Genomic DNA, 18322 nt, shown 5'->3' with positions numbered 1-18322 from the left:
GAAAAACTCATGCTTGAGTTTACAGGTGGGTAATAGGCTTTCCAGAGTTAAGGACTTTGATAAAAATATACTTTATAAAAAGTCATTAAAGTTTATCAATTTAATCTCTGTATTCAAATGGTTTTTTTTTTCCTTCATTTTAAAATATGGCATTGGGGGTGGACCATAGTTTTCTTACATAAATTCAATTTTCTGCTCAAAATGGTAATAATTTTAAAGCAGGTAACACTGAATAAAGGATATAAAAAATTTGGTCTTTATTACTTACTGGTAATTCCTTGGCTAGCTTTATTACCATATTTTCGAGATATTCTGGCAAGCTTTTAAACTGCTGGTTGGTTGGCTGGAAGAAATGAGGGCTTCTCCGTGCTAATAATCTGAGGGCTCTCCAACCATAATTTGAATTGTTCACTGCCCTATAAAAAGAGATATCAAAAAAAAAAAAAAAAGAGATATCAGTCTCCTTAATGATGTCTGTTCCTTTATTCCCTTCTAGTTAGTGTATTTCTCTTCATGTGAAATTGTATACTCTAAGGTATATAGCTTAGGCACCATTCTTTTCATTCTGATCCTTCCTAAAGAACCTTGCAGTATGCAGCTCACTTGCAGAAACCAACAGTCTGAAAAGGCTGGTTCATATGCAACAAATATATTTTGGGTTTTAACATCAACTATGTAAGTCCTGTACTGGTTAGATATTGTTATGTGCAGATCATCCACCTAAATATACAGAGTAAATAAAGAAAAACTCGTAATAGGTTCACTAGGTTCAGTGAGTGAATTTCATTATTTAGTTTTGATCATGTAAATTTAACTATTTGGTTTACTATTTATGTAACACCTAAACTTTAAATCATTCACACTCAATCTCAATGAATAAAATGTCCCAAAATTCAAAAAAATAGGTGGTATGTAGTAAGGTTAAAAAATGGAAAACCTTAAAAAAAATTCTAAAGATACTTATCTGGAACTGGGCAAGCCTTAGAAATCTCCTAAGCATTTCTTTCCTCTTATGAACTTCTGCTAGTCATTGTCAAGTTCCCTTAAGTTTCTGAGTAGCAACTGATGTATGTAGGAATGCCTATAAATGAGTCTCATCATCCCTGAGATATACTGGCCAGCTGCAAGGCTACTCTGAGACAGTGGGGACTCTTACCAAATTCACACCAGGTTACCAGGTTTTGCCCAAAATGGTAATGTGTCTTTTTCTGACATGTTTAATTCTAATCTTACAAAACTGATACCATTCACATTCTTAAACCTATGCTAAAGAACTACTACTTTCAAGAATGAATGCATGTAATCTTAACAAACTGATAAATCAGCATTTATTCAACAAATACTTGTTGAAGTTGACCCTTGAGAACTGTGAACCACAGCGTCCTCTAAACACTCAGGGTATTCTTACATTGCAGTTAAGTACAGGGCAGCTAGGGTCAGAGTGATTTTCTTGGCTTTTGGGACTTCTATGCTGAGAATTTCAGTACATTATTTACTCTCTGCCTCAGTTCCCTTTACTGAAAAATGGAAGTAAAAAGGGAGAGACACATAGGATAGGTGCTGAGGGAGTGGAGTACCTGACATAGAAATGGGGAATGGATGTGTTAGCAATCATTGATACACAAGTGTAAAACAAATTCTGACAGCGATAAGGGTGAGAAATGAGAATTTCAGATGATTTGTGCTAAGAAATACACTGGTACTGCATTACAGAGGGAAAGCAGCGAAGTATTTCTTGAAGAAAAAAACAGCGTTGAGGAACTTTCTAGTAAGGGAGCTGAAGTAACCCATGAGAGAAGTTGCCCTGGCAGATGTTTCAAAGGAAACAGGATAGTAGGGGAAAAAAAAATAAAAGTACAAAGGTGATGTATAAAGGCCTGAATTGAACAGAAGCATGTCTAGAGCAGAAAGAAAATCGTAAAGAGGAGGAGATATGGTCGGAAAGGTAGGTCAGAGCTGGATATAGTTTTTTAGGCTCTAGTAAGGAATCAGGATTCGTCCCAACTGGTAGGTATTGTAGCTACTGGAAAATTTTAAGCAGATCTGTTTTGTGAATTTATTTTAAAGATCACTAGTTGATAGGTGGAGAACTAGGCAGACTCGACTCCAGTTACTGACATGGTCACACACTTTAGAATGCTAGATGTCAAATAGTTCAACATGAAAAATTCTATCTAATTCTCAGAGTAACCCCATGAAATGGGTATATTGACTATTTTAACATAAAACAGATAGTGGGGGGGTTAAATTAATCCTAGTCTAGTCACAAGAGTCCTCGGATTGTAACCTACACAGCATCATGAGGACCTTTGTCCTTCAATTACTATGCCATAATGCCTCTAAAAACCATGGGGCTATGTGGCACCAACTAAAGTAGCAGCTAAGGCTGAGTCCTGAAGTTACTCAAAAATGTCAGGTCGCCCACCAATGGAGGTAGAAGCAGTTTGAGGCAAAAGAACAGCAGGGGAGTGTAGTAAGATGGGTGTCAAGGAAACATTATCCAAGGAGGGCAAGATCAACCGGCAAATGCTGCTGAGATTGGGGGGTGGGGGGTGGGGTATGGGCTAAGAGCTGTTTGCATCGAGTGATAAGGAAACACCTGACCAAAGAACAATAGGTGAGGATATGGCTTAAATGAAAGCAGTTTAATTATGAACTGTTGGAAGACACTGAAGGGGAAGAGAGAAAAGGGATAGAGGGAGAGGTGGCTCAAGAGGGATGTGTCTTTATTTTTTTGAAACAAGCATGATCCTAAGTTATGGCAGTTATGAATGGTCATTGCAATCAAGATGTATGATAAACTTGGTAATACACTTACCTAAGAGGAAAAGTGTTACTGTATCAACTGTCCCCCCTAATAAGGATTATAGAATACATATAACTCCTATGGAAAAAATGCTAAGAGAAAAAGTAAATTAGCTCCTGAGGAACATTACTTACTTATATTCGTTTTCAACCATGTTTTCAGGGTCTGCCTGTTCAATGGCTTCTTCAAAGAAATCCTCCAAAGTTGGCATATATTCTCTGGGTATTACAAAGTAATTAGTGAAGATTATGTGTATTCTTAATAGTAAATACTGAAATTGGTAGCAACATAACAATTCTGATGTTACCCACCTGTAAGCTACAGCTACATTCCTTAGGTACTCATATTTGAAAGTAATTGACTCAAAACTAATTGTCTCAAAGGGGAGTGTGACAGTATACTATATAATAATATATACCAGGTAGTGTAAACTGTGTCATATACTGCAGCGTGTGACTGCTAGTGGTCACAGGGTACTGCAATTGGTTTCATAGCATTTGAATGTCACTGGCAAATTAAGACAAAGTTTATAAGCAGAAAAAATTTGTAAGATTTCATACATTTAACTTTGAGTTTATTTTAGATTGTTACTATGAATGCTTGGTTTTTAACTATCTTAATTTTGTTTTTAGAAGTAAAATTTGCATAGTCAAGCAAATACATAAAAGCTCAGTGTTATGGATACATTTGACCAAAACTAGAAAAATGTGCTCTCTAAAGAGAAAGTATCAAATCTTAGGACTTTCATATAGCAACATAAACATTAGGTGCCAGTAAATGTTTCTTGTGTTTACTACCACTCTAATATACACATCACACTAGACAAAATAGGGTTCACACTTAAATTTCAACCAGACTATCATTCACAAATTTTTTTAAAAGATTTTTTTAAAATTATGCATACAAGAACTGGGGTACAGGCCACAGGTGCAGGAGGTGAGAGGATTCACCAGAGACAGAGTGGGGAACACAACAGGTAGGTCTACTGAAATACACTGCTGAGGGGAGCAACAGACCAGACTGGAGAGGTCTGCCATGCCATGTAGGTCACCTCTCTGGCCCAGGGTCAAACTCATGTTAGATAGCTTCAGAGTGCTGCACTTCAACCCCTTGCAACACCAGGGAGGGCCTTATTTATAAAGGCACCATGTGTTACTTTCAAAATTATGGGCCTCCCTGGTGGCACAAGGGGTTAAGTCTCAGCACTATGAAGCTTTCGCCAGCTAGAGTTCCATCTCTGGTCATGGAGCTAACTCAAGGCACAGAACCTTTCATACCTTGCCCAGTGCTCCCCTTGTTTTGCTCCCTACTCTCTCTCTGGTGAATCCTCTTACCCTCCCACACCTCTGGCCTATACCCTAGCTCTTGTGTGCATAAATAAAATAAATCTTTAAATAATTTTTAAAAAATGCTTGAAAGAGGCTTCTTAACTTGTTCTCCTGTCTCCCTAGAGGTGCCATTCTTTAGAATTTGTTATTTTCATGCTTGTAAAACAGTAAGTATACTTTTTTTTCTGTATCTTTTTGTTGTGAATCTCTCCAAGCTTATGAATGGAATCCTGCTGAAACCTTAGTTTTTTCTGAGGTAAGTCTGTTGACAAACCCTTATTTCTTAGTGTCATATACATAGCAGTTCATAACAACCACACATTTCCATTCCATTCTTTGGATGTTTAAGTGATTTTTCCCACTTTCTGCTAAATGAGCATTCTAAAAATACCTGTCTTGTGCAGATGTACCTGTTCTTTAGACACTAGCTTTCAAACTTAAAAATGCAGTTAGTTGCCAGTTAGAAAACTATTCATACTGCCAGCTAATACATAAATGCAAGTATGTGAAATGTATCATATATAAGCTAATGTTTGATGAAAGTATATTTTTCTATTACTCAATAACTGAAAAAAAAAAAAACACATGTCTTTTGCAGCAACTTGGATGGAGCTGGAAAAGATCATGCTTAGTGAGATAAGCCAGAAAAAAGAATACCAGATGGTTTCGCTCATAGCAGGAGTATGATGGACCAGGCGAGAAAATAATAATAATGAACAACCTATATATACCAGAGACATTTTTTGGGGGTGGAGTGGGGAATGGGATCAGAAAGGGGGGTGGGGGTGAGAGAAGTGCAATGGACTATGGTGATAGTACATGGGTGACTTGGTGATGGGAAGCCCACGGGGATTACAATTGAGATGAAAAAAAAAATGTACAAAATGATGTAAAAATAAACTATTATAAAAAAAAAGTGTATTCTCTACTTCATAAGAAAAGGGGCAGGTTTCTACCACTAAATTGATTTCACAAACCGCTAGTGATTCTCAACCTGGAATTTTAGTTTTTGTTTTTTAAGATTTACTTTATGTATACAGAACTGGAGCACAGGCCACAGATATGGGGTGTGAGAGGATTCACCAGAGACAGTAGGGAGCAGAACAGACAGTCTGACCAAGGACCGAGCAGCGGGTGGGTCAGGAGGGGTCCGCCACACCTTATGGGCCACCTCCCTGGTCAGCGATCAAACCTGTGCTGCAGTGGCTACAGCTAGTTTCATAGTGCTATACTCACTGTGCCACCATGGAGGGTCCCCTGAAGTTTTAGTTTAAAAAAATTTCTTTATAACCAATCTACCCAGAACTGGAATTTCTAAACCCGAAGAGTATGTAACTTTTAACTTCAGATACTGCTAAATTGTTTCTCAATTGGCATAACTTGATAGGTTTCTAACAGTAGACTGGCCAATTATTTTTATCATAATTCTTAAAAATCTTGGCATTTTAAAATTAGTCAATTTCCTAGGTGTGAAGCTGACAGCTGTGACCTGTATCTGCTTTTCCAGTTACTAGTAGATTATCTTTTCTCATTTTCTATTTAATACTTGGACCTCGTAATTCTGTGATTCTTCCTCTTGCTTATATTTTCTAACTTCTGACCCCTCTGTATTTTTTTTTTTTTTTAAAGATTTATTTATTTATTTGTATAGAACTGGGGTACAGGCCAGAGATGCGGAGGGTGAGAGGATTCACCAGAGACAGAGCGGGAAGCAGAACAGGCAGATCGACAAAGTACACTGCTGAGGGGAGCAGCGGGCGGGTCAGGAGAGGTCTGCCTCGCCATGTGGTCACCTCCGGGGCAGGCGGGGATCGAACTCATGCGGAAGTGGCTTTAGTTTCTCAGTGCAGTGCTTTAACCCGCTGCGCCACCAGGGAGGGCCCCCTCTGTATTTCTTAATCATTAATTCTTTCTTGACCTGTATCTCATCTGCCTAATAAGTTTTATAATTTCAGTGACTATACCTCCCATTGCTAGAAGTATACATTAGTTTTTTGGTTTTTTTTCGAATTTGGTCCTTTTTTAAATAGCGCCCTATTCCTTTTATTTTCAGTTCCTTCTTTTATGCCTTTAATTATCTTTAATGCACTTATTTTACAATCTTTATCTGGTGGTTTTATTATGTGAAGTGGCTAACTTCTGTTGCTTGTTCTAACTGCTAATTCTTATACCTGGTATTCATTCTCTTGAATGTTTATTTAGGTTGTGAGCTTATATTTAGGTAGTGAAATTTTCTTTAGCTCTGTAAGATCCTTCTGTGGTTTAGGCTGAGGTGTGAACCCCAGAAATTCTTAGCAGCCTGTGGCTATTTAGTTTACCCTCTTTTCTTGAGGTTTCTGTTATGCTGCTGTTAGTATAAATTTAAACTATAAAATATAAAACTTCATGAGCAATTCTTGCTTATTCTTATATGTTCTCATTATACATTTGCCTTTCTACCTGCTCCTGGGAAGCAGTAGATTAAGCCTCCTTATTTCCTGTGTCAGTGAGCATGTACCCCTCTTCCTACTCGCAATCTTTTATGATAGTATAGTACTTCAAGGGTCTTATCTTAAATTGAGTTACAAATTTGTGCAGGCCTTTCTGTCTTTCTGTGCTTGTGGCAGTCAAATTTTAAGTTCTCTGGTTCTAAAACTGGAAATTATATGCATGGCCCCTCAGCTACAAGTAAACATGGCAGTATCTCCCCTCTTGCTTTGTGAGTTCTTTTTTTGTGATTAAAAAATGTTCTATCCACATCTTTAAGTTTTACAAGGGAAAGTCATATGTACCAAAGTCAACCACAATAAATTTTAAACTTTGAGCTTTGATGATAGCTGATAAATGGCTCCATTTTACTCTACATAAGATATGAGAAAAACATTTTAAATAATTTTAAACTTACCTTGTCTCTGATTTACAGGCTTCCATATTATCAGGACAGAGATTCCAAAGCCTTGTTAACTCATCACTATAAAACAGATGCATAAGTATTTATTTTTATGGATACTATTCTTATATGTCTTAAAATCGAAGAGAAAATACAAAGAATATTTGGATGGTGATAGTATATATTTTAGTTTCTTCATAATTTTTGGTATTTAACAAAATGTGTCTTTCTGTGCTTGTGGCAGTCAAAATTTAAGTTCTTTGGTTCTAAAACTGGAAATTTTATCTGTAGCCCCTCAGCTAGTAACTATGTAACTATGACAATATCTCCCCTCTTGTTTTAAGTCATTTTTTTTTGGTGTGATTTACAAACCTGTTCTACTCACATCTCCAGGTTTTACAAGGGAAAAATCATGTGCCATTGTATATATTTATCAATAATCATTTTTTCCTAAAAATTCAATATAATATAAACCAATGAATAGCTGACTGGGAAGTTACAGAAATGGAAGGATTATGGTACCTTGTAATCACAAGAATGAACAATTTAACAGTCAATGTGTTTATCTCTGACATGGAAAAAATGAGATAGCCTACAATCATAAATTCTGGAAGGAAACAATGAAAAGTTGTCTGTCTTCCAGTTGCATGAACCCATATTGTGGCTTTAATTATATGAAACCACATTATAAGGATATGGTCTGCTTTAGTTTTTGTACATGTCAAACACAAAAAGCTGGAAAAACACAAAAACTGGTCAGCTGTAATATTAATAGCTCAGAGATGGAGATAAGTTAACCTACTTTCCCATCAGAATTTTCTTGTTAGGTCCTTTCCCTAAGAAGTCCTCTGGTGCTGTTCTCTTCCGTACTATTCTTGTTGGCTTAGTATCTGAAGTTCTGAGATAAACAAAACACATTGGAATTACAAATGGACAGCACAGATAGAAGATTGTTGAATGTAAAAGAAAATTTAGTTACTATTTTCTTCCTAAAAAAGATGAAAGCTTCATATTATTGTAGAACAGTCATCACATGTAAGACAACAATGGCAAACCAGTGAACAAATGACAAGAATGGGTATAAAGTATTCTCCCCCCCAATAATTTAGAATAAATGTCCTTGAAACAAGGTAAAAACTCAAAGAGAGCTATATCAGTGTGTCGGGGTTTTTACAAAGTCAATTTATCTTTTTTTATATGAATACATATATCAATATATAATGTAAAATAATCATGTCACACTGTTTTTCAAATTCTGTTCACATAAAGCTTAAGATGAGTATATATTTACCTTTCTTTTACAAAACTTGGGCATCCTTCATTTTTCCATGAGTTCCAGTTTTCTTCAGTATTTAATATATGCTGGGGAAAACAAAGAAATCACATTTACTTAGTAGAAGACTTTGAAGTACATTTAGTGCTAAAAGGACTAAGTAAATATAAAATACATACCTCTACCATCTTTGAAAATCTTTCTCCATCGGGGGGGTTTTCAGATAGTAGCTGTGATTAGAAAGAATATACTAAGCTTTCACAACTTTCTGCATCATAGGAGTGGTTTGTAGGCAGAGAACCAAGAAGTGTTTGTGATCTTGTACCTGAGCTTAACTTTATCCTTATTTTCCTATTTGGGGCTGAAACAAAGAAAATTCTAAATTTCCATTTTGTTCAACCATAGGTTTGTTGCATGTTGAACTTACTTGATAAACTGATTTTGTAGTATCTTCAATCCAGAGTGACTGCTCATCAGTTAAAACATAGTTTGAACTAGGAAAGAAAACAGTAAAAGCATACTTGAGTTACCACATAAGCATTCAACATTGATATGTATGTAAGGTCTTAAAAATAGCAATGCATGTAATTGATAAAGTTTAACATGCTATAAACAGGGTCAAAATTAAACAACAGTCACAAATGAGAAGATTTTTTTTTAATTTAGAGATTTAGTTGGTTTAATCCATAGTCTCTATCTAGCTGTATTTAAAATAAACAGTGAAAACAAGACACTACTACAAGATTGAGGCCTTCCAGCTTTCCAAATATCTAAGAGCTGTGAAAAGTTGTATATAGCATTTGTAAGAACAAGACAAAATTATGATTAGAGCCATGACATTTCCTAAAAACAAATTTTATGTAAGGGAAGGATCCCTCTAGTTAGACTTTACAGAAATAAAATAAAAGACAGCAGAATAGAATGAAATTCTAGCATTCCAAATCAGTGTGTTAAACCTAGTGTCTTGGCAAATACGCTTTCATTTTCTGACAAATAAAAGGATTTTAAGTGAAAGTTCCTTCATTTCATCTTCAAGATTAAGAGGGCCAGAATTGAACACAAGATTAAAAGGAAAATAAAACATTCAAGTAATCATTAGTAACTATAAACAAAGCAGTGAATGTTTCCTAAAATAAGTTTAATGTGGGATGAATCCTGATGCACTTTTATATGGCATGCTACATTCCTTTAAAATACATTCACAATACAAAGACTAAAATAATACCCTAGAGGAGGTTGAAGGCAGAACAAAACTTAAGAACTGCTATCAATTCAGTTCCCATTATGCACTTAAGTGTTTATAACCATTCAATAGACACCATGTATCAGCACCTGGGGGTCATTCATTTAACTCTCAGAATGACTATGCATTCCTATAAAACTACAGAGGCTAATGATTTACTCAAGACCATGAAGCTTGATGTCAAGCTTAGGATGGTTCCATAATCCTTGATCTTTCTACTGTGCTTTACTCAACATCCGTGGCAGACAGGAGCACAGTGCTTTATCTTTATAACAGAATTCAACATTCAGTCCTAAAGATGAGGTAAACGTGAATGGAACACCAATCACAACCTTTGTTTTAAATGACTGCTATGTATTGCCTGAAAACAATTAAGTTGTGAAAGCGTTACACCACAGCTAGTGATGAACATGGGATTTCAAACCAGTAGGCGTAAAATCACATTTAAAAAAAAAAGATTTATTTATTTATGCATACAAAACTAGGGTACAGGCCAGAGGTGCAGGGGTGGTGAGAGGATTCATCAGAGACACAGTGGGGAGCAGAACAGGCAGACTGATGAAGTACACTGCTGAGGGGAACAGCAGGCGGGTCAGAAGAGGTCTGCCGTGCCATGTGGATCACCTCTGGGGCTGGGGACTGAACTCATGCTGAAGTGGCTTTAGCTTCTTAGTACTATTCTTTAACCTGCTTCTTTAACCTGCTGCGCCACCAGGGAGGGCTAAGAATAACATTTTTTGCATAATTAACAAAAATTACTAAGTCATGGTGAAATTTATGTCAATTAAGAATAGGACAAATAGGAAATGGTCTATGCTATAGGTGACTTTAAGTGTTCAGACAGACATAAAAGGTCTTGATTATGTTTAGTAAAACCCCAAAGAAATTATAACTTCAAAGATTTGCTTTGCTTCTTTAACTTCTAATGTACCAGATACTGCCACATCTCATGTGAGAAGTATTATTGGCTTAGTTTGCAATTAGGTTTGGACAAGTCTAAGAAAGAATGAGAGTAGAGACAGTCAACACTTTTTCTCTAAAACATATTCCAATACCTGGTGTCTTTAGCAAGTCTCTCAATTAACTAATGTGATGCAAAAGAAAAGGTTTCAGGGATGTGACCCTTAAACAAAAAAAGTTTGATACATATGACATTCACAATCTTTTTGCTGCTGTTTCTCAGTTGTTTACTACCCATATTAACTTACCTTTTGAACTTGACCTGCCCCTTGAGATACTGGAATAAAATGAGATACTGCAACAGGATGTGTCGACGAAAGTTACTGTCACTCAGCTGTAAATCCATTAACTACTCAAAAAACACACACAAAACAATATTTTAGATTCAGGTTTTCCCTAAAGATACAGGGTTATATGCTATTACAGAAATGGAAGATTTTAATTCAAAATACACTTGCTCTTTGGTAAGGTGAATGGCACTAGAACTTTGGTGGTGGGTATGGTAACATATAATCAAGCTGCACTTCTGAAACTAAGAATGTTATGAACCAATGGTAAATTAATACAAGTTTATTTTAAAACATTTGTTGAGAGCTCATTGATTCTGAGGCATTCCTGCTTGATCCCCAAGATATGGTGAAAACTTCATTTAGATTTCTTAAAAATTTTATGCTGTGAGATACTTGTCAGTGCATGTTATATTTAGCTTCTTGAAAGAAACTACCGCTCACACAGCTATGAGGATGGCATCGTATTGTATCATTGGCTCCACTTAAAACTCATCTAACTGTCAGTCATTTTTTATTCTCCATTGCTATTCTAAGTCTCTACAGCAACCTCTTTCAATTATCACCCCTCTCTACTCTTAACTAGGTAACAACTTTCACCTTCAAATTGGAGAAAAATACATTAAAATGAAATTTTCAGCTGCATCCCTATCCTTGTTCTACCTTCACTGCTAAAGGTAGTGCTTTCCACCTGGACATTCCATACTCTCTAAGTTTACTGAGTTCCTTCAGTTAGTTATCCTGGTGTCTGTTAATTCAACCCTTTCTTTCAAGTTCCTTCCCACTGGCATTAAAGAACTTTTCTCAAAGAAATCCTAAATCCTCACCATATTGTCCCTGAGTAGCAAAACATCTCAAAAGAACTAGCTATACTCACTGTTTCCAATTCACCTCTCAACCTGCTATAATCTGGTTTGACAATCCATTGGAAGTTTTTGCCAAGATCACCAATGACTTGTATGTTGGCAAATGTAACTTGATATACCCAGATTCCAGGAATCATACTTTTCTAAAAGTTCTCCACTTTCACTGGCTACTCTTCAATCCTCTTCTACTCCCTCAAAAGTTGGTTTTTGTCGGGATTCAGTGATGTTTGATGGTTTCTTCTCTGTCCAGCCTAAACTTTCCTTTTGAGCAAATTTCGTTCTGTAACTTTGTCACCTGTAAACTGGCATCTTCCACATCTATACTCAGTCACATATTGTCCCTTCCTAATCTCCAGATTTGTACACTCATACTACTACTTGAACATTCCATTGACAATTAGATTTCATGTTCAAAATAAAAGTATCTCAATTTCCCTCATAAAACCTGCAGTGTAGGCTTATTCAGCAAGAGTCTTAACCATTTACCTCTTTGCCTAAGTAACTCTAGGAAGACTTCCTGGAAGAGCAGTAATTATAATAAACCAGGAGCAACCAAATAAAAGAGGAGCAACCCTAAAGTCAGAGACTACGAAGAAACAGTACAAATACTCTGAGACATGCAACATACTGAATTCTCTAAAGACCCTAAGTAGTTCAAGTATGGAAACAGACTGGAATTGAATCCATATAGTAGCTAAGCAATGTTTATGAACTCTTCATCTATCTTAGGTTTTACATCCCCTCTACTGCATTTATCTTTTATGCTGGAAGATAATTTCCTATGACAGAAACAATGGATGGAAAGCGAGTCAGCAAGAATTTGAATCAGAGGTGGAATGGGACTTGTATGATAATTCGAACTATGTGCTTCACATTATGCTTAGGAAAAGCAGATCTCAAAAAGTTAAAAATTTTCTGTAAGGTTATAAAGCTAGTGTAAAGACAGACTAAAACTATTATATTCAATTGTATTTCCCCCAGAATAAATATTCCCAAATCCTATTTTGAGTTATTTTAAAAATTAAACCATTTATATTATACAATCGGTAAAAATTTGTATCATTTTTCAAAAAATGTTCTTAAATTTATTTTCATTTATTTATTTATGCATACAAGAACTGGGATGGAGGGCAGAGGTATTGGGGGTGAGAGGATTCACCAGAGACAGAATGGAGAGCAGAACAGCTGACCTACTGAAATACACTGCTGAGGGGAGCAGTGGGCGAGATAGAGGCCTGCTGTGCCATATATGGGTTAGCATCCTGGCTGGAGATCGAACTCAGGCCATATTGGTGGTAGGCCCCCAGGGAGATTCAACCCCCCATTTTCTCTTTCCCCCCTTGGAAAAAGGTCTTCTAGTGTTCTTAGCTTTTACTGCACATTTTAGCTTAGTCCTCAAATTCCCTCACATTACCCTAAATGAAAAGGCTCATGTTTTTTTTTTTTTTAGTTATATTCCTCTATATGTAAACAATATTCCTGGTAAAATTAAAGAGTGAAATTTCCCATTCCTATCACTTTAATACAAAAATACTTAGAAATCTGTACTAATTTGTTTTCACTATAGCACTTTACAATAACAAAGTCATGGAAACAAGTGAGCAATGACAGATAAGTGAATAAAGAAGATATGGGATATACACACAATGGAATACTACTCACCATTTATAAAGAAAGCAAAGGCACCAACAGAAACAAAACAAACCCTTGAAATCTCAGAGCAAAGCTGAGGCTACCAGAAGGGTAGTGTAGGAACAAAGATGGGCAAGAGGCTCAGTGCACTATGGTGGAATATTACTGGTGCTTTGGTAGTGGGCAGTGTTAGAAGATCTATCTGTAGAGGTATGGACTCATCCCAAATTATATACAGTGTTATTTCAATAAATGTAACTTAAAAAATAAATTTATAAAATCTGTGCTAAGAAACAAAATACTAATAACATTCTCATCAATCAAAACCTAAAATGTTAAATTGTCCTTGACAAATCAGCTGAGATCAATTTATCCATTTTCAAATTATATTTTAAGTTTTCAAAAATGCAGTTAAGTAATACTACATTCGTATCCCATAGTTTCACATGAGTTATAGTTACATATTAAACTAACATTTACACAGTTACAGATGAAACCCTAACATTTAACTTGTGCAACAGCTGTTAGGAGACTAAAATACTGTCATGACTGTTAAGTCCTATTATAAATTCTTTTCTTATCACTTTATTATAAAAATAACACCATGTATTTGAGGGTATGATTCTTATGCTTGTGTTATACTATAACTGGATAGCAGCTGTACTATGAATGATATATTGAGGTATTTTACTTGTTTTGAAGCTCTAATACACATATTCTGTAATAAGCCATTTTCATGCAACAATGTGTTTTAAATTTATACAACTTAACTACATGTTGTTCTATTTTAGGAATTGGCAAATTTATGTTATAGGCTAGTTAGCAAATGATTTGTGGATCACATAATCTCCATCACAACTAATTATTTCTGCTATCACAGGACAAAAGCATCCATAGTCATTATGTAAATAAATGCAGAATGGTCTAATAAAACTCATTTACAAAAACAGGTGGTAAGCTGTATTTGCCGTCCCCTCCTTTAGTTCATCTAGTCTTAGTGCATGACTATTTACAGAATATTTTTAAGTACAAATTAAAACCCTGTTGGAAGCTTAGAGTAGAAAATTTAGGATGGAGGCTCCACAAGGCCAGCAACTGGAGGTGGAGGTAAAAAAAATGAACATGTTTTTAAACCAGCTACAGAAATGAAAACTCGATAAGCATGGGAAATCCTTTGGACTGTATTATTAATGAAGTTTTCCAGTCTGCAAAGGAACTGACTCACCACAAAAGAACACTTTATCAAAACAACTCCTGCCCTGGCAAATGGCAGTTCTTTCCCTAAAACTGCAGCATCTCTTTAAAATCTTTTATTGGTGGGCTCCCTGGTGGCACAAGGAGTTAAGTCTCAGCACTATTAAGGTATTGCCAGTCACTGCAACAAGAGTTCAGTTCCCCAACGAGGGAGGTGACCCACCTGGCAGAGCAGACCTCTCCTGTCTCACTGCTCCCTCAGCAGTGTATTTCAGTGCACTCACCTGTTCTGCTCCCCACTCTCTCTGGTGAATCTCTCACCTTCCATACCTCTGGCCTACACCCTAGTCCTTATATGCATAAATAAATCTTTAACACACACACACACACACATAATTGGTAACTAAATTATCATGTTATTTTAATTTTTAAATTTATAACTTTTTAGTAACCCTCCCCCCCCCCCATCATTGTAGTCCCATAGTTCTCCTGCCCTCATCATCTGTGAACCATTACCACACTTCCCTCCCCTGTCTTGACTCTGCTTCCTCCCATTTGTTTTGCCTGGGTTCTATGGTGAGCTTGCTAGTTTTGACTTTTTCTTGATATTTGGTTTCTCTATATGCTCACATAAGTGACATCATCTGGTTTTTTATCTTTTCCTTCTGACTTATTTCAGCTAGCATCCCTTGTAGCTCCATCCATGTTGTATAGGGCATCTCTTTTAACAAACCTTTTCCTTTGAGAAGTAGCACCAACAGCAGCAGCAGCTCTCTATCCACCTCTGTCTATGCAGGTGCCTCTTTTTCCTTCCTCCTTTTCCTAATCAAACCTGTCCTTTCAAAATGCATTCTTTGTCTGTTTGAGCTTATTGAATGTCTTTTCCTTAGTAAACTCAGTGTGCCCCTGCAAAAGGAACTCTTTCCACTTTTCTCAGGTAACCCAGGACCCTCGCTCACAGAACCCCAACATCTCAAAATCTCATCAATACTGTAGTTCAAAATATATTCACCAGAAGGTAAGTAAAAATTTGACAAAACAGATTTAATGCAGAACAATCTTTAAAATCAAATTAGTTTTACTTGTATGAAGAAACAGAATTTTGCTAGTATTTATTATCTTTAACTCAAAAGAAATATATCTAATGAACTTCATTTTGAAGGATATCAGCTAAAAAGAAAAAAGATCATTGCTTATTATGCATAGCAAAAAAAGATTTATACCTTTTCACTTGTTAAAAATTTTGCAAAATATACATGCTCTCCTCCTGTTTTTAACTCTTCCATCTTTTTCCTTGATGCCTGAGTATCATCTAGTTTATAACTCTTAAAAACAGCTAGAACTTCTTCAGAATACTGAAATGTAAAAACATCAATTAGTTTTATATGGCATTAGTGCCCAGTGTGTTAATAGAGTTTTCCTCTAAACATATTCTAAAGCACATTAAATAAGAGAAATTAGGATAGCAAAAAAGGAGTGAACTATTTTGTATAAGATTACTGTACGAAGAAACTATTCCTGAAGAAATGGGATTTCTGATGCAGTTTGTGTAGAGGGCTCCATTTGTGTAGAGCAGTATCTTAAGAGTATATAGAAATTTACCAGTGATATTTGAAGAAATGCTTGAGCATTTCATTTGCTAAAAGTCTGCAAATAAATAAAACAATGAGGTCAACTCCTAACCAACTGAACAGCAATTCAAGATGATTAGTCACTCACTACTTACTCTGAATTTGGATGGTAGCCCCCCCAAAAGATACCACATACATAATGAAAACTAAAAAAATAACACAGAACATACCATGCTGCTTTTGGGAGCTACCTATTTGGCCTTTTGGAAGCAACAAAAAAGGACACTTGATCTTTAAGTAGATAAGAAAAAAAAATACAGAAAATGCTTGTATTAACTGGGGTTAGTAAACTTTTTCTGTAAAGTATAAGACAGTATGAATTTAGGCTATAGAGCTCAGATGGTCTTAGTCTGTCATTACAGCACAAAAAAAGATGCAGAAATATGTAGAGGAATGGACATGGTTGTATGTTAATATAACACTATTTACAAAAGCAGGCGGCAGGCTGGATTCGGCCTAAGGCCACAGTTCATAGACCCTTATTCTAGTAGAAAAGCTGAAATAATTTTGTACAAAGTAAAAACAGAATGCATTCTTCAAAAATTCTTTAGTATCTACTATATATATATATATATATATATATATAAAAACAACCCAATGCTATAATTATTAGCTTTGAAATCCCCAAGTAATATATAAGCTAGTCCACAAAACCAGTGTTGTATTTCTAATTTAGCTTCTATATAATGCAAAATGTATATAAATCTAAGAAGTAGAATTATATAACGAAAACTATGCTGCCATTATCAGTACATATTGTGATTTTGATAGATCTGATTTTTTTCTCACCTTCAGAAATGTTTTCCATGAAATCTTCTCATAGCATTGAACTGGGTTCCTGAAGTAATCCTGAAGTGACCAGAATTTTCTATATAGGTTGTAATCAATAGGAATGGAGCTAATAAAATAAATGTTATAGGAAATAAATCATTTAGATTCTTTAAGTAACATCTAAGTACTCCTAACTTTTCTTGGGTCAAAAACCTATCTAAAAAGCTGAAAAATGCTATGGCTTCTTTCTTCCAGAAAAATACATTCATATTTATAAAAAAATTTCAAGGTACTCATAGACCTAAACAGACTTTTGTCTACAATGGTGGAACCATTAAACGATTATTCAGAATTAAACACTATGTTTCCAACAACCTCTTGCAGGTATTCTGAACACTTAAATGTGGCCATGTTTTACCTATTTTTGTCTATTTGCTTGCTAGAATATAGATATAAGAGCAATCTTGGACTACTGGAAAAAGAACAGTGACAGCTGGTGGGACAAGATGTTGTTACAGAGACATCTCCATAAAAGGGACTGGTATCATGTTCTCTGCACCCCTTAAGGATGGGCAGAGTTGAAAGGCCATGTGAAACTAGATAACAGAGAAGGTAGGTGGGCTCAGAAAAAGAAGAGTTCTTGTTCCTGTGGTCTGACATGTAGAGGGATGTAGATGCATTTAGAAGAGACATATAGATGAGAGATGTGGGGAGGATAATAATAACACTGTTTTCTTGGTGTGGTATCTGTCATCTCAACTTTCTGAAACTGTTTCAGAAACCCTTTCCTACAGTTTACTGCCAGAAGGTGCCTTAGACTTTGGCAAGCTTTTAGGCTTCAGTGATCCCACTTCAGGAAGACCCTGTATGGCTGGGCATTTTTCTGGAAAGGGAGAGGTAATTTTGGGTGTTTTACTGGGAAACTATTATCATTTTCCCTCTTCTTTTTCTCTGTGAATATGGAAAATAGCACAGATATTATGTATTTGATTTTACAAGAGGTTTATAAGTGTTTTGGGACTTACCCAGATGATAAAGGTTTGAATTATGTGTTAAGTCAGGTAACTAACTTAGCAGAGTTAGCAATTTTCATAAAAGAATGCTAACTTTGCTAGAGAAACTGCTAGTATTTGAAACACATGGATCTTTGCTTCAATCCAATAGTGATGAATACTGACCTTTTTGAAAAAAAAAAAATTATTTATTTTTTAGTACAGAACTGGGGTACAGGCCAGTGATGCAGGGTGTGGAGGAAGGATTCACCAGAGACAGGGTAGAGAGCAAATACACTGCTGAGAGGAGTAGCAGGTAGGCTAAGATAGGTCTGCCACGCCATGTGAGTCACCTCCCTAGATGGGATCAAACTCAAGCTATAGCAGCTTTGGACAGCTTCACAGTGCTGTGCTTTAACCTGCTGCACCACCAGAGAGGTTTCTACTGACCTTTTTTTTTTTTTTTTTTT

The 18322-nt window shown here is 35.9% G+C and overlaps 1 protein-coding gene across 1 annotated transcript in view; it reads right to left on the bottom strand.

Annotated features, from left to right (window-relative positions):
* THOC1 (THO complex 1) overlaps nucleotides 1-18322 on the bottom strand; it is a 33323-nt gene that overhangs the window by 1343 nt on the left and 13658 nt on the right. Inside the window, exons 10-19 of the mRNA XM_004683773.1 lie at nucleotides 16879-16987; nucleotides 15682-15813; nucleotides 10728-10828; nucleotides 8704-8770; nucleotides 8456-8506; nucleotides 8295-8365; nucleotides 7806-7901; nucleotides 7019-7084; nucleotides 2941-3024; nucleotides 269-416 (exon numbers count right to left, since the gene is read on the bottom strand). Of these exons, the coding sequence (XP_004683830.1) occupies nucleotides 269-416; nucleotides 2941-3024; nucleotides 7019-7084; nucleotides 7806-7901; nucleotides 8295-8365; nucleotides 8456-8506; nucleotides 8704-8770; nucleotides 10728-10828; nucleotides 15682-15813; nucleotides 16879-16987 (925 nt within the window). The remainder of the gene's footprint in view (nucleotides 1-268; nucleotides 417-2940; nucleotides 3025-7018; nucleotides 7085-7805; nucleotides 7902-8294; nucleotides 8366-8455; nucleotides 8507-8703; nucleotides 8771-10727; nucleotides 10829-15681; nucleotides 15814-16878; nucleotides 16988-18322) is intronic.

The sequence above is a fragment of the Condylura cristata genome, unplaced genomic scaffold (genome assembly GCF_000260355.1).
Source record: "Condylura cristata isolate star-nosed mole 26May11 unplaced genomic scaffold, ConCri1.0 scaffold00016, whole genome shotgun sequence".
Classification (NCBI taxonomy): domain Eukaryota; kingdom Metazoa; phylum Chordata; class Mammalia; order Eulipotyphla; family Talpidae; genus Condylura; species Condylura cristata.
The sequence above is the reverse complement of the archived record's forward strand: the minus strand, read 5'-3'. Positions and strand labels throughout refer to the sequence as shown.